Here is a 14,358-nt window from a genome sequence, read left to right as displayed (position 1 = left end):
TACAGGCCTCTCTAATCTTTTTAAGTAGGAGAACTTGCACAATTGGTGGTTGACTAAATACACTGTATTTGCTTTTTATCACCTTATCTTTCACATTTGAGCCTCAGCCAAGTGGTAGGTTAGTTTAGTAGAGTTCAACAATGATCTGAATTAAGGTGATGGTGGTGAGTGAAAATGTAACATGAAATAAGCATACTGTATGTGGAGGTATTTTAGATTAGCTGATTAATGACAAGATTGGGAAAGTAGCAGCCTCACGGGAGAGAAGTAATCACAGCAGCTCTGTAGGGAACAGTGAGTTGCGTCAGGCAATCAAGTCACGACAGTGGCCTTATTCATCACACCAGTCTTATGCCACTTGCAGGTACAACCCCCAAGAAATCCTATACTTAGGTTAGCCCAGCATCACAAGGCATGAACAATCCCAACCCCCTCTCCTCTTGAGCACAGTCTGCATCTGTTTGGACAGAGAGAACAAATGAGCTAGAGTCCCTGGCTGAAAGTGCAACATTTATTTTGTGACACAGGGCAGAGCAAAGAAAGCCTGATTTAAAAAAAGGTGGCTTAACGCAGCTGATCTGAGAAACTGCAGCTCAAGACACTAATTGGACATCTGGTTCTTACCTGGGACTGTCCCAAGCTTTAAAATTCGTTTGCCACAGTACCAGCATTGTTTTCGTCAACGATGACTATAACGAAAACATTTAGTCAATGAACAAATTTTTCATGACAAGACGATAACGAGCTGAAAACGTGCTTTGGGAGACTAAAACATATTGAAACAAATGCCAGTTTTCGTCAGAAAAGACGAGAACGAGATGAAAATGCGCCATAGTTTCCGTCGCATGTTCACAATGTGTGACATTTTATGTGTAGTTAGCCTGCATCGTAGCAGTGTCTGGTTGTGTCACTCATGTGAAGTTCCTTCTTTTGAGACACACACGGTAAGAGCATAAGCGGAGTTTAAGGGGGACCAGCCCCCCCCCCCCCCGGTGGCCGAAAATTGTCATTGCATGTAATTGACTTTCCTATTTTTATATATATATAAAAGTTATGTAATTTTATATTATATATAAAATATGAATGAAATGGACAAAAAAACGATATTTTTATAATATATATATCTTTTTATAATATGAAACTTTTTAGCACAGATCATGTGACTAGCATCTTAGGCGGTCATTTGCTTTGCATATTATCCCCACCCCCAAAAAAAAAAAAAAAATAGGGGAGGACAATTTTATTTTTCAAATATTTTTTTTTTTTGGAACCAAAATATATACATATATTTTGACTGAATCAACTTTTTTGGGGATTGAATGATTTAGACACAAATAACCTACCCATAATATGGCCCGAACACAAAAAGGATTGCTAAAATCAAAGAAAACTTTTTTTAAATGCAAAATTAAGAGTTTCCAAATGCAAATTTTTGAGTCTCAAATATTTTTTCGCATTCAAAAACTTTTTTCTATATTAATTTTTTTTTTTTGACTGAAAATATTTTTCTTTTGAAAATATATATTTCTTGTATGAAGCAACTTATTGATTGAATAATAAAGATACAAATGTCCCAACCAAAATGATGCCCAAACACAAAACTACATTACTTCCATCAAAAAAGTTTCTTCAATTTAAAAAAAACAATTAAATAAAAATAGCCTTCAAATGCATTTTTTTTTTTAGTTTCAAATTTATTTTTGGATTCAAACACTTTTTTTTATTGAAGTGACTTTATTTTCATTGAAAATATATATTTTGATTGAAGCAACTTTTTTTTTTGATTAAAGCAAATTTTTTTAATTGAATAATGAAGACACAAAACTATGCAATTTTTGACTGCGGTCACTACATTGGCAAGACACCGGCAGGCGTACCATATTCAATGGCGAAAAGTATAGCTGTCCTGCCAGCAGCCTGATTTAACATTCCCCTCAAGAACGATGGGAAACAAAATAACGCTCATTTTCAACTTATTATTATAAATATTCTTGTAAGTTAATTTTATTGCTGACACTGTGTTTCGGGGTCATCAACATGTCGTGTGCCCCCCCCCGCCCCAAATGTCAAAGTCCGCCAATGGATAAGAGGTTTTCTTATCTTGACAAGAGAGAATATGCAATGTTGCTTTAGCCTTTAAAGGTGTGTGCCATCACACAATAAATTTAACTCGTAGCGTTAGCATAGCATTCGCGTTAGCATTAGGCTAATGCCCTTAAACTCTAGGACAACTTTTTTTACAAACAGTTTGTGACGTTCAGGTGGGTATAATTAACTGAAAATAATTTATTGTTTTCCTGCAGAGTGTGCATCATCACCAAGTTGGTAGACTCCACAATATGTGTTCGTCTGTCAATGTTCATTCGAAATGGTTGGGAACCTTTATTGATTTATTTATTTTTGGAGGAATTTTTCAAATTTGTTTTAAAGACAAAAACATTTTAAGTAACTTCGACTAAAGCTCGACAAAAAAAGGCTTGAGTTTTCATCAACAAAAACTAGACAAAGACAAACACATTTGAATATGACTAAAATATGACTAAGACGAATAAGTACTATCGTCCAAAAGACTAGGACTAAGGCAAAAATTAAAAGGGCTGCCAAAAACAACACTGCACAGTACCAAAGTGCACTGTAAATAAGCTAAGTATAAAGAACAGAAAAAACACAAATTTCTCTCAACAGACATCAATGGCAACCAATGAGTTAATGATAAAAACAACAAAGACATCATAAATCCTGTTTAACCCACATCCTGGTCAAAAGCTGAATTCCTTCCTGGACGAGTTTAATACGGAAAGATCAGATTTGAGGCAGGCGTGACACAGCCTGTAAAATTCCCTAAGAGAGCTCAAATAAAAATGAAAATTTCTGACTTTCAGTCATCAACTTAACACCTCATAATCAATTTGACAAAGCAAAGTTCATCCCCATCAACACACGGTGAGATGCATTCAACATATATTATGCATAACTACAGAGGCCAGGTGCTGAAAGAAGCAGGTCTGACAGGCCCATACAAAAATCAGATCATTTTAAAGTAAGTTTGTAGAAAATACAAAAAAGAAAACTTCTAAAAATATCAAGCCATTTTTTTTCAAGCCAGTTAAAAAATAGACTTAAGTCAAGAATTGTGTCGTCGATGAATGAATTAATGATATACCATTACACAGGACTTGATTCTTGGGAAAGGTTTAAATGCCCAGCAATAATAAAGCATAATGTCACGTTTTGTTTATTTATTTACTTTTTTATAACCTGTTCTGCTCATCTGCTTAGTCCCAGGGAATGGGGAATCTGAATGTCTTCAAAGGCTGAACAGTTTTAAAGTGTCGCGTGGTAGTTTTCTGACAAAATGACGCTTTGACACAATGAAAAGTAGTCTGTGTGCAGCTTATATAATAGAGTTCATTTATTTTCCCCTCAAAATAACTCAAAATATAGCCATTAGTATCCAAACCCCTGGCAACAAAAGTGAGTACACCGCATGGGAACTACGTACATCCCTAAATGTCCAAATCGAGTACTGCTTGTCATTTTCGCTCCAAAAGGTCATGTGACTCGTTACAGGAGTGCTGTCAGCATTGCTACAGAGATTGAAGAGGTGGGGGGGTCAGCCTCTTAGTGCTCAGACCATACACCGGACTCTATATCAAATTAGGGTGCATCGCTGTCACCTTAGGAGGAAGCATCTTCTGACGACAGTACACAAGAAAGCCCGCAATCAGTTTGCCGAAGACATGTCAACAAAGCACATGGATTACTGGAACCATGTCCTATGGTCTGATGAGACGAAAAAATGAATTTGTTTGGTTCCGATGGTCTCTCGCATGTGTGGCGGTGACCAGGTGGGGAGTACAAAGGTAAGTGTGTCATGCCTACGGTCAAGCATGGTGGTGAGTATGACCCCCCCCCCCCACCACCACCACCTCTTCAATCTCTGCAGCAATGCCGACAGCACTCCTGTAACGAGTCACATGACATTTTGGAGGGAAATTGACAAGCAGTACTCGATTTGGACATTTAGGGATGTACGTAGTTCCCATGCGGTGTACTCACTTTTGTTGCCAGGGGTTTAGATATTAATGGCTATATTTTGAGTTATATTGAGGGGGAAAAAATGAACTCTACTATATAAGCTGCACACAGACTAATTTTTATTGTGTCAAAGTGTCATTTTGTCTGTGTTGTTCCATGAAAAGATATACTTAAAGAGCATATGACAGGAGAAAAAAAGTCTTCAATAGCATTATTATGTGAATTAGAATCATATTATCATATCCCCAACAGGTGGATGACGTCAGCGGGAGACTGGGCTCATCGGTTTTTCTATTCAGCCCATTGAGGGGGAATTATTCAGAACGAGGAAAACGCGACGAAGAGAGCCGCAAAATGTCATTGTTTCAGTCTCTCTACTCCAATATTTTTACAGGATATTCTTTTTATCCAAGTATTTTTTACCCAATAGCTAAATAAATGGCTTGAGAAGGACCAGTCAGCCCGTCGAGGGGGATGTATTCACAACGAGGAAAACGCGACGAAGAGAGCTGCAAAATGTCATCGTTTCTGTCTTTTACTTCAATATTTTTAAAGGATATTCTTTTTATCCAAGTACTTTCCCCAATTGCTAAATAAATGGCATGGTCATGACAAATAACAGTCTTGTGCTGAATGGAATATGAAATAATAAAAATGCATTTATTCAGGACGACATGGCAAAATTACTCCATAATTGTCAAAACTGTCGACTTCACCTTTACTGTCGCACCTCCCCAACGATATTTTATGATACCTAAATCGGACATATGTCATTTCCCTTCCCCGGCTTCGGAGAATGTCAACAAACCAAGAGGCGTGACAGCTAGCCGACATGCTAACCCGAACCGAGTGACGTTTCAAAGTCTTCGAAGCAGAAAATCACACATAACTAGCCCGGATTATTTGACATGACGACTGGGTTGTCGATTGTCTTCGCGGATCGGCAAACCGCCCGGCGGAGAGCAATTTACAGCTCGTTCCCCGGAGGAGGGCGGCTGCAGGTGTTGTGCAGCTAACGTGCAGCTAATGTGCATGAGGAGAGCTTTTTACATGCCTATCAATGATCAAACGTAAGTAGTCCTTTATTCAAAATAAGTTTGTAGTGTTTACTTTGTAATCGCTGTATTTGTATTTGACATAATACAAAACAAGATGTTTACTCAATTCCTCGTAAGTCCAATAGTCCCACAGTAGTCGGGCTTGTTTTGGCCAATATCCACGTTGAACGGGAACCTTTTGAAACTCCAAAAAGGCGCACACGCCTCTCCCTCATTCAGCAAGATTTTTCTGCAGCCGTTTGGCTGGCGTGATGTGAAAAATAAACGTATTAATCCGCAAAATCAACTGAATCCTTAGTCCTCATACACAACAGTACAGCTGGAAAGTGAAGAGGACGCCTTCAACCGTACACGTCACAGCGCCCTCCTCCTCCTCAATGTAAGACCGAAGGCAGAAGTCACTAATTTTCATGGCGCGGATTCAAAAAACTAAATAAATATAGCGATCCCTTCCACACACATCCAAGCGGTCCATATCATTCAGAAGCATAAAATACCGCGTGTATTATGAAATAAACATGCTTTTTCGTGTCACATGCCCTTTAAATATCTGCAGAAATGCGAGGGGTGTATTCACTTTTGTGATACACTGTATAATGTTTTATTTATTAGGATAAAGTAGCAGACAGGAAAGGGTTTTGGGGAGACAGAGACAAAGTAAGGCTAAACAGAAGAACAAATAACCGGACAAGAAAAACGCGCCATTAAATACACATGCTTCCAATTGTACATAGCAGTGAACCATGTGAGGTGGGTGGTGGGGGGGAGTGGGCTAGCAACTGAAGGATAAGAGGAGGCAAGATAGGTCGGATAGGGGCACGGTAGGGCAAAGGGAGTGCGCAAGTAATGCCAGTTAAGTGACGTGGGGAACCCAATATTAGGACAAATCACCTATGAGTATTCATAAGAAAACATCCTACTTTGTGTTATCTGATCGCTAATTCTGGTACCAGCAATTTTATTTATCTGAATCTGCATGGTTGCACCTAGTCATTGCGTGAACTCACTCTGGCGTGTGTTAGTCTTGCAGAAAATGAAACTGCCTTGCGGGGGCCACGAGGGGGGCCCGCCACCGCCCCCACCAACCAAGGGGGGAGCAAGCATGGCAGGTCAATCCACCTGTCTCTGGGACCCAGGGCAGTCCCCCAGCCCATCCGAGTCACCACCAAATAGTCTTCAAGAAGAGGATGAAGAGATGCGCCAACCACCATCACCTACCCATCCGACCCCCCTGCTACCACCTCAACCCCCCACATGGCTGGAACAGTAGCAAGACCCCCATGGACCAGGGCAGCAAAGGATCCCCACCTAGAGTGTGTGATCCCCGCCACCTTACTGACACCAAAAGCATGGCGACCACGCAGGGGCTCAAGGAGGACACCTGGGTAGAAGGGGGAGAAGAATCAGGAGCCAGAGAATGAAAAGAGGCCACCACAGGGCAGAGTGTGGCAGGAGCCCCAAACACCCTCCAACACCCCACCACATCTGACAGTCCTGTTATGTTGTGGATGGTGGTCTTAAATCAACTGGATTATTTTGGGCAGGAATGAAAGAGGGGCTAGATGTCTGGCATGTGTAGGCCTTCTCCCTAATTTAGTACAGGTAGTCCCCGGGTTACGACGGACTCAACCTACGCGATTTCGACTTTATGACCCCTGCGTCTCATCGTTTTTTTTTTTTGTTTTGTTTTTTTAAATAGATACGAACGCATGTACAGACACACCTGCCCACCCCACACACGCACACACAGAGCAGCCGAGTGGCAGAGGTGACAGCCTGCGCGCACATTTGTTGCTTGTGAAGCATCCAAAGGTGATGGCAGTATATTACCCCTTTTGTACTGTTTATTGTGCGTTTTCATTTGTGGTGGAATACTTGGGGCGAGTTTATGAGATTGTTTTTGATGATGTGTGGACGCTAAGTGATACATGCTAATCGTTTGTTATTGCTGTATTAGCAGCTACTTGTAAATGCAAATTTGAATTGCTGTTATTGAAGATTAGACTGATTTAATTTAATTTAATTTTAGTTTCATTGTGTAAGTGTTGATGTCATGAGCAGCTGAATAAAGTCAGCAAACCCCACAGACGTCTGACATCGTCATTTCGGAGCTTACAGTGTATCGCTAAAGTGAGTACACCCCTCACATTTCGACAGATATTTAAGTATATCTTTTCATGGGACAACACTGACAAAATGACACTTTGACACAATGAAAAGTAGTCTGTGTGCAGCTTATATGATAGAGTTCATTTATTTTCCCCTCAAAATAACTCAAAAGATAGCCATTAACATCTAAACCCCTGGCAACAAAAGTGAGTACACCCCTTAGTGAAAGTTGTCAATATCAACATACAACACATCAACTGACGACGGAGCTGCCGGATATTTGAGACTTTGCCCACCTCCACCTTCCGCTTCCATTTTCCCCAAAAGATGTTCTATTGGGTTCAAGTCTGGAGACATGCTTGGACAGTCCATCACCTTTACTCTCAGCCTCTTCAGTAAAGCAGTGGTCATCTTGGAGGTGTGTTTGATGTAATTGTCGTGCTGGAACACTGCCCTGCGACCCAGTTGCTGGAGGGAGGGGATCATGCTGTGCTGTAGTATTTCACAGTACATGTTGGAGTTAATTTTTCCCTCAATGGAATATAACTCTCCAACACCTGCAGCACTCATGCAGCCACAGACCATGACTTTCTCACCACCATGCTTGACTGTAGGCATGACGCACTTATTTTTGTACTCCTCACCTGGTCGCCGCCACACATGCTTGAGACAATCGGAACCAAACAAATTAACCTTCGTCTCATCAGACCATAGGACATGGTTCTAGTAATCCATGTGCTTTGTTGACATGTCTTCAGCAAACTGTTTGCGGGCTTTCTTGTGTACCGTCTTCAGAAGAGGCTTCCTCCTGGGGTGATGCCATGCACACCAATTTGATGTAGAGTGCGGCGTATGGTCTGAGCACAAACAGGCTGACCCCCCACTTCTTCTATCTCTGCAGAAATGCTGACAGCACTCCTGCGACGATCTTTCAAAGAAAGCATTTGGATGTGACGCTCAGCACATGGGCTCAGCTTCTTTGGACGACCAACACGAGGCCTGTTCTGAGTGGACTCTGCTCTTTTAAAAGGCTGGATGATCTTAGCACTGTGCTGCAGCTCAGTTTCAGCGTGTTGGCAATCTTCTTGAAGCCTTGGCCATCTTCATGTAGCGCAACAATACATCTTTTTAGATCCTCGGAGAGTTCTTTGCCATGTGGTTGCATGTTGGAACTTCAGTGACCAGTATGAGAGAGTGTGAGAGCTGCACTACAAATTTGAACACACCTGCTCCCTATGCACACCTGGACCTAGTAACACTAAAGAGTCACATGACATTTTGGAGGGAAAACGACAAGCAGTACTCAATTCGGACATTTGGGGATGTAGTTTCTAAGGGGTGTACTCACTTTGTTGCCAGGGGTTTAGATATTAATGGCTATATTTTGAGTTATTTTTACTGGTTACATCCAGTATGGGGGTGTGCGAGAGATCTGCAGGAAGGAAGGCAACATAAATAGTCTGAAATATCAACAAATCTTAGCTGCCTCTTACATTCCTAACCATAAAAAGGGACAAATTCTGCAGCAGGATGGTGCTCCATCGCATATTTCAATCTCTACCTCAAAGTTCTTCAAGGCAAAGAGGATCAAGATCCTCCAGGACTGGCCAGCCCAGTCACCAGACATGAACAGGATGAAAGAGGATGCATGGAAGACGAAACCCAAAACTGTTGATTAACTCTGGGAGGCATGCAAGACTGCTTTCTTTGATGTTCATGATGACTTCATCAATAAATTGTATGAATCCTTGCCGAACCGCATGGATGCAGTCCTTCAAGCCCATGGAAGTCATACAAAATATTAAATTTGGATCTCACAGCACCAATACTTAATTCGCTTATGTTATGTAACATATTTTTGTATTTGAAGTACATTTTTTTTTCAATATTCACATTAATTTCTGTAGGCGACAAAACTTTTGTCTTGCCAAAATTTGACCTTTTTGTCTTCATTAAATGATAAATCTTTTTTCAGTGAAATATATATTTTTGTACATTCAACATCATTTGGGAGGGTCTTAGCTTTCATATGAGCCATTTCTGAAACCAATTGAACAATTAAAAGTCAAGTTATTAGCAATTGTTTCTACAAAATGGATAAGCGACAAGACTTTTGTCAGGGACTGTATACCTGATTGAGAACTGAAAGACTACTTTAGCAGACAAGTCCACAGAGTCCTGCAAGTGAAAGGCAGGCTGCATTTGTCATGATTTTGGCGCTTTATTTTATATGCTTGGCAATATTTTCTTCCATTCAAATTGGGAAGCTAACTAACAATACTCTTCTGTGTTATGTCAAATTTACAATACATATTTTTCATCACTTTACAGGTTCTTTAAGGTATTTTTCTACTCCATTAAGTCCCATACAAAAATTTTGACTCCCTGGGTATGCACAAACTGTTTCGTGCCACTACAAATGCAATCTAAGGAAAACACACTCTTTGTATACAATTGCACTGGTTTTCCCTGGACCACTGCCAGTTTGAGTAATGTCATCATGAATTACTCCTCAAAAGACAGGATGTTGAACAACGCTTGTGTTGTATGAATATGTCACGATAGTTGCAACCCCACAATGTCCTTGCTGGGGCCACGAAGGAGCACAATGAATAAGTGGTAATTTGTCAACATGCCATAATTTACAACAGATAGAGAGGAAAAAACACTAACCTTCTAACTCTCTCTCAACATCCTGGGGCTGATAGTTGGGCAGGTCTTGAGGTTGTTTTGGGGGCAGCTCCCCATCCTCCATTATCCTGACAGCAGTCATCCTGGTGGGCCGGAGCTGGATAGTGGATTCCAAGCCCCGATCCATCACATTAGGAGTTTGCATGTGCCCCATTGAGACTTCTTGTTGACCATTTTGCCTACCAGAGCGGGTAAAGTCATGGTTCCTATCATGACTACCTTGAGTCTGTTTATGTTGGTGAAAGTGCCTCAGATCTGTGTTATGTGCCACAGCTCTTGTACTGCTGTTTCTGTCCGTCTTCCGCTGCTGTCTGTGATTCTCCAAAGTCATTGGCTGTGCAGTTGTTGTTTGAAGTGTTGATGTTTCTTTTTGAATCGTTGTGCTGGTTGGACCTTCGTTACGCAAGTCGTCAGTGCTCTTCTCTGTTTCAGCTTTTTTTTGAGAATCCCTCAGTGCACTTCTTCTATCATCATTTAAGGTGGAGCTTGACTCTGGATAACCAAGTGGAACTGTAGTTGGTTGGGGCAGATTTTGGATTGAGAAAGATGTCAGCTCAGCCTGTGAGTAGTCATAATCTTCTGTGCCAAAACTGGGTGGATCAGATTTATACAGTGGGAGAGTGTTTCCCTGCACAAACTTGGTTGTAGAGAGATGGCTGTTCGTGTCTGCTAGAGATTTGTTGTTCTCAGTGGTAGCAGCCTGTGTGGTCTTATTAACACTTTGGAGGTCACAGTCAGGAATGGGCGAGCACATTAGCTTGCCTCCATCATTCGGACAGTGGCAAAATTGACACTGATCTATCTGAAATGTGTGCCCTGCCTCAAATTTCTTGTTGCCGTGGGTACAACCAATTTGCCCACATTGCGGACATCCATCAGCAAACTCCAAAATATCAATGCAGTTTGGGGAAATTTCAGGGCACTCAATATAATGGCAACTTATCTTCCCTCCACCCTCAGGACACGCACATTCAGTGCTTCCAAAATCCACAAAATAAGATTCCTTCTCTGGGACTTTCCCTTCGCGGAAGCCCGCTTGGACACAGTCGTAGTACTGGTAACCTTCACAGGAACAGCCTCTTTGTCTACAGGTGGGACAGCAGGTATTTGCGTCTAGGGCGGATTCAATGCAGTTCTCTAGAACCGGGCAGTCCACACCTGTGCAGTCCTTCTGGCTAAGGCAAGTGTGCAAAAACAGCACCACCCAACAGCAACACAAAACAACTTTCTGTGCATTCATTTTGCATGTAGAGGTAGAAGGGCACAGTTTTCCAGTTGTATTCCAGAAAAAAACAATTCTAATGATCTGTGGAAATAAAAAAAGAGCATTATAATAGTTCATAAGACTTAAACACACTGTAAAACAAATGTGTAGAATTAACGGGGGAATACTGTGAATTCATGACATTAAAACAATGTAAATGGGAAAAATGTTTTTCATTGTCAAACTTAGTTAAATTCTGCAAAATACAGGACCAAGCACAACTGTTAGTTCAAGGGTATTTACCGTATTTTTCGGACTATAAGTGACGTTTTTTTTTTTTTTTTCCATATTTTGGCTGGGGGTGCGACTTATACTCAGGAGTGACTTATGTGTGAAATTATTAACTCATTATGATATCATTTCACATGTTATTTTGTTGTTTTGGAGTGACACTGATGGTTTGGTAAACTTGTTAGCATCTTCTTTATTGTATAGTTAGCTGAAAAACTCTTAATAGCTATGGCCACGTTCGCGTTCTGCCTTTGGCAATGTGTGTTCAATTGTATTATTGACTTCTTTTTATATTGAAATGCATGCTTTTAGTTTGTGACGCTTTCACACCCACGTTGGGGCGCACTCGCACTTGTTTACGTGAAGAGCGCTCACACGCCAGAAGAGGATGGACAGCTACGTAGCTCTGAGTGAGTGGGTGAGTTAGTGAGAGGCTGCGAACCTACATTCATTGTTTATGCTTTTAAAATATCTCTACAGAGGCAACGCCTGTGTGTATCATCTTTTTTGTTGTTGTTGTGTGTTTTCCACCTGCGATCGGACACTTAGAGCCAGTTGTGTGGGTGTTTGAACAATGTGCTAATGCTAGCGAACACATGCTAACAGTTTATATCATTGCTGTAAAACGACCTAATTATCATTTATTTACGTTGATGCGAACCTGTTTGGTATCGAGGACCAACTTGATTCAGCAAATTATACGGACGTCCAGCATTGTCATTTGGGAGTTCGTTGTATAGCCAGGACCGTGCCGAAGCGTCCTGGTGGGGACAGTATATTCGCATTTCGTTGTTCATGCACTGTACACTGTACATTTATTCAACATGTTGTTCTCTATTGTATTTTTGTATTAAATTACCTTTCAAGATGACATATCTGTTCTATGTGTTGGATTTTATCCCCCGAAACTGCGACTTATACTCAGGTGTGACTTGCGACTTATACTCAGGTGCGACTTGTAGTCCGAAAAATACGGTATCTGTAAAAATAACTTTACTTGTTTGTATAATGTACAGTGCACTGTAAATGAAACGCAAAATAACATAATAAAATAAGCAATACAATACAGTAAAATTAACAATGTAAAGGTGCTGAAAATGTTTTTTTGGCGTAGATTTTTCCAATGTGTATTCCAAAAGAAAAACAAAAAAACAAATCACTGTATTAGATTTAATCAATTCTTATGTTGCAATTTATATATATATATATATATATATATATATATATATATATATATAAGGGCTGTCAAAATTATCGCGTTAACGGGCGGTAATTAATTTTTTCAATTAATCACGTTAAAATATTTGACGCAATTAACGCACATGCCCCGCACAAACAGATTAAAATGACAGCACAGTGTCATGTCCATTTGTTACTTGTGTTTTTTGGTGTTTTGTCGCCCTCTGCTGGCGCTTGGGTGCGACTGATTTTATGGGTTTCAGCACAATGAGCATTGTGTAATTATTGACATCAACAATGGCGAGCTACTAGTTAATTTTTTGTTTGAAAATTTTACAAATTTTACTAAAATGAAAACATTAAGAGGGGTTTTAATATAAAATGTCTATAACTTGTACTAACATTTATCTTTAGGAACTACAAGTCTTTCTATCCATGGATCGCTTTAACAGAATGTTAATAATGTTAATGCCACCTTGTTGATTTATTGTTATAATAAACAAATACAGTACTGTACTTATGTACAGTATGTTGAATGTATATATCCGTCTTGTGTCTTATCTTTCCATTCCAACAATATTTTACAGAAAAATATGGCATATTTTATAAATGGTTTGAATTGCCATTAATTACGATTAATTATTTTTTAAGCTGTGATTAACTCGATTAAAAAATTTAATCGTTTGACAGCCCTATAAAATATATTTAAATTTTATTGAGCTATTTTGTTTTAAAAGCAGCACGTTCAAGCTGATTTAGCAGCAAAAACCTGTTGGATTTACTGGTTAAAAATCTCTTTTTTTTTTCTTTTTTTTTTTACAGATTTTACCTGTAAAATATACAGATTTTTCTGTAATGGTATTTACAGTTGAACTGTATATTTTACAGAATTTCTCTGGCAACCACAGCTGCCAGGTTTTTTTCCGTAAAATTTACGTTTTTTTTTTTTGTTTTTTTTTTTACAGTGCACATATTAATTTTGTCAGCCTGCCAAGTACTGTTTTCTCTCTTTTCATATACCATTGGTGTTATAACACTTGGTTTATGTTTGTTCTCAAGTGATATTGAGACAAATGGGAAATATGTACAACAATAACACGTTAAAAGTCATCAGTTGCTCTCAAAACAGTAAAAAAACAGAAAAATTTACGACGTAACAAATCATTGGACTGCTTTGCCACAGAAACCGCTCACATCTCAAATTCTTGCGATAAAAGTTCACATGGTCAGCACACACAGCATGACACGTCGTGAACTTTTGAAGCAATACATGAAATTGATGGATGTCTCTGTTGTTTTTACATGTGAAATGTCTGCAGGTGAGACTTAGGGCTAGGTTCACACTGGAGGTCTTAATGCACAATTCCGATTGTTGTCTTGTCGGGTTTTTTTTGGTGTGCCCGTTCAGACTACCTTTGTCCATTGAACCCGTTCAAGTATTACGGATGCGCACTAACTCAAAGTCCGACACGAGCTGAGCAAACTGACCCACATGCGCAGAAGCATCAACACAAATGACTACACATGCTGGCTATACATCATTACAGGTTGATCATATTTTGATTTCCAAAAAGAGGACACAAATAACATAAATGAATAATCCCTGTTTAGTCCTATATTCAAAGTTTATATGGACTGAAAGAACGCATGCACGCACTGTACATCCATGACGCATGCACATAAGCCTTATGTGTGTGCGATAGTTTGCTCCGATTCAGCCATGTAAGCAATACTGAAATATTGCTCATTTGGCACACAGAAAGAAAACAGAGTATTATCAGGCTTATC

The 14,358-nt window shown here is 39.9% G+C and overlaps 1 protein-coding gene across 3 annotated transcripts in view; it reads right to left on the bottom strand.

The window, feature by feature from the left end:
• The window catches only part of fbln2 (fibulin 2), a 153,524-nt gene that overhangs the window by 86,486 nt on the left and 52,680 nt on the right, over positions 1-14,358 (bottom strand). For all 3 annotated transcript variants that reach the window (XM_057860635.1, XM_057860626.1, XM_057860629.1), the window contains one exon: positions 9,879-11,202. In XM_057860635.1, the coding sequence (XP_057716618.1) occupies positions 9,879-11,136 (1,258 nt within the window). In that variant the 5' untranslated portion in view covers positions 11,137-11,202. The remainder of the gene's footprint in view (positions 1-9,878; positions 11,203-14,358) is intronic.

The sequence above is a fragment of the Corythoichthys intestinalis genome, chromosome 2 (assembly GCF_030265065.1).
Source record: "Corythoichthys intestinalis isolate RoL2023-P3 chromosome 2, ASM3026506v1, whole genome shotgun sequence".
Classification (NCBI taxonomy): Eukaryota; Metazoa; Chordata; class Actinopteri; order Syngnathiformes; family Syngnathidae; genus Corythoichthys; species Corythoichthys intestinalis.
This window is presented reverse-complemented; position numbering and strand designations above follow the sequence as displayed.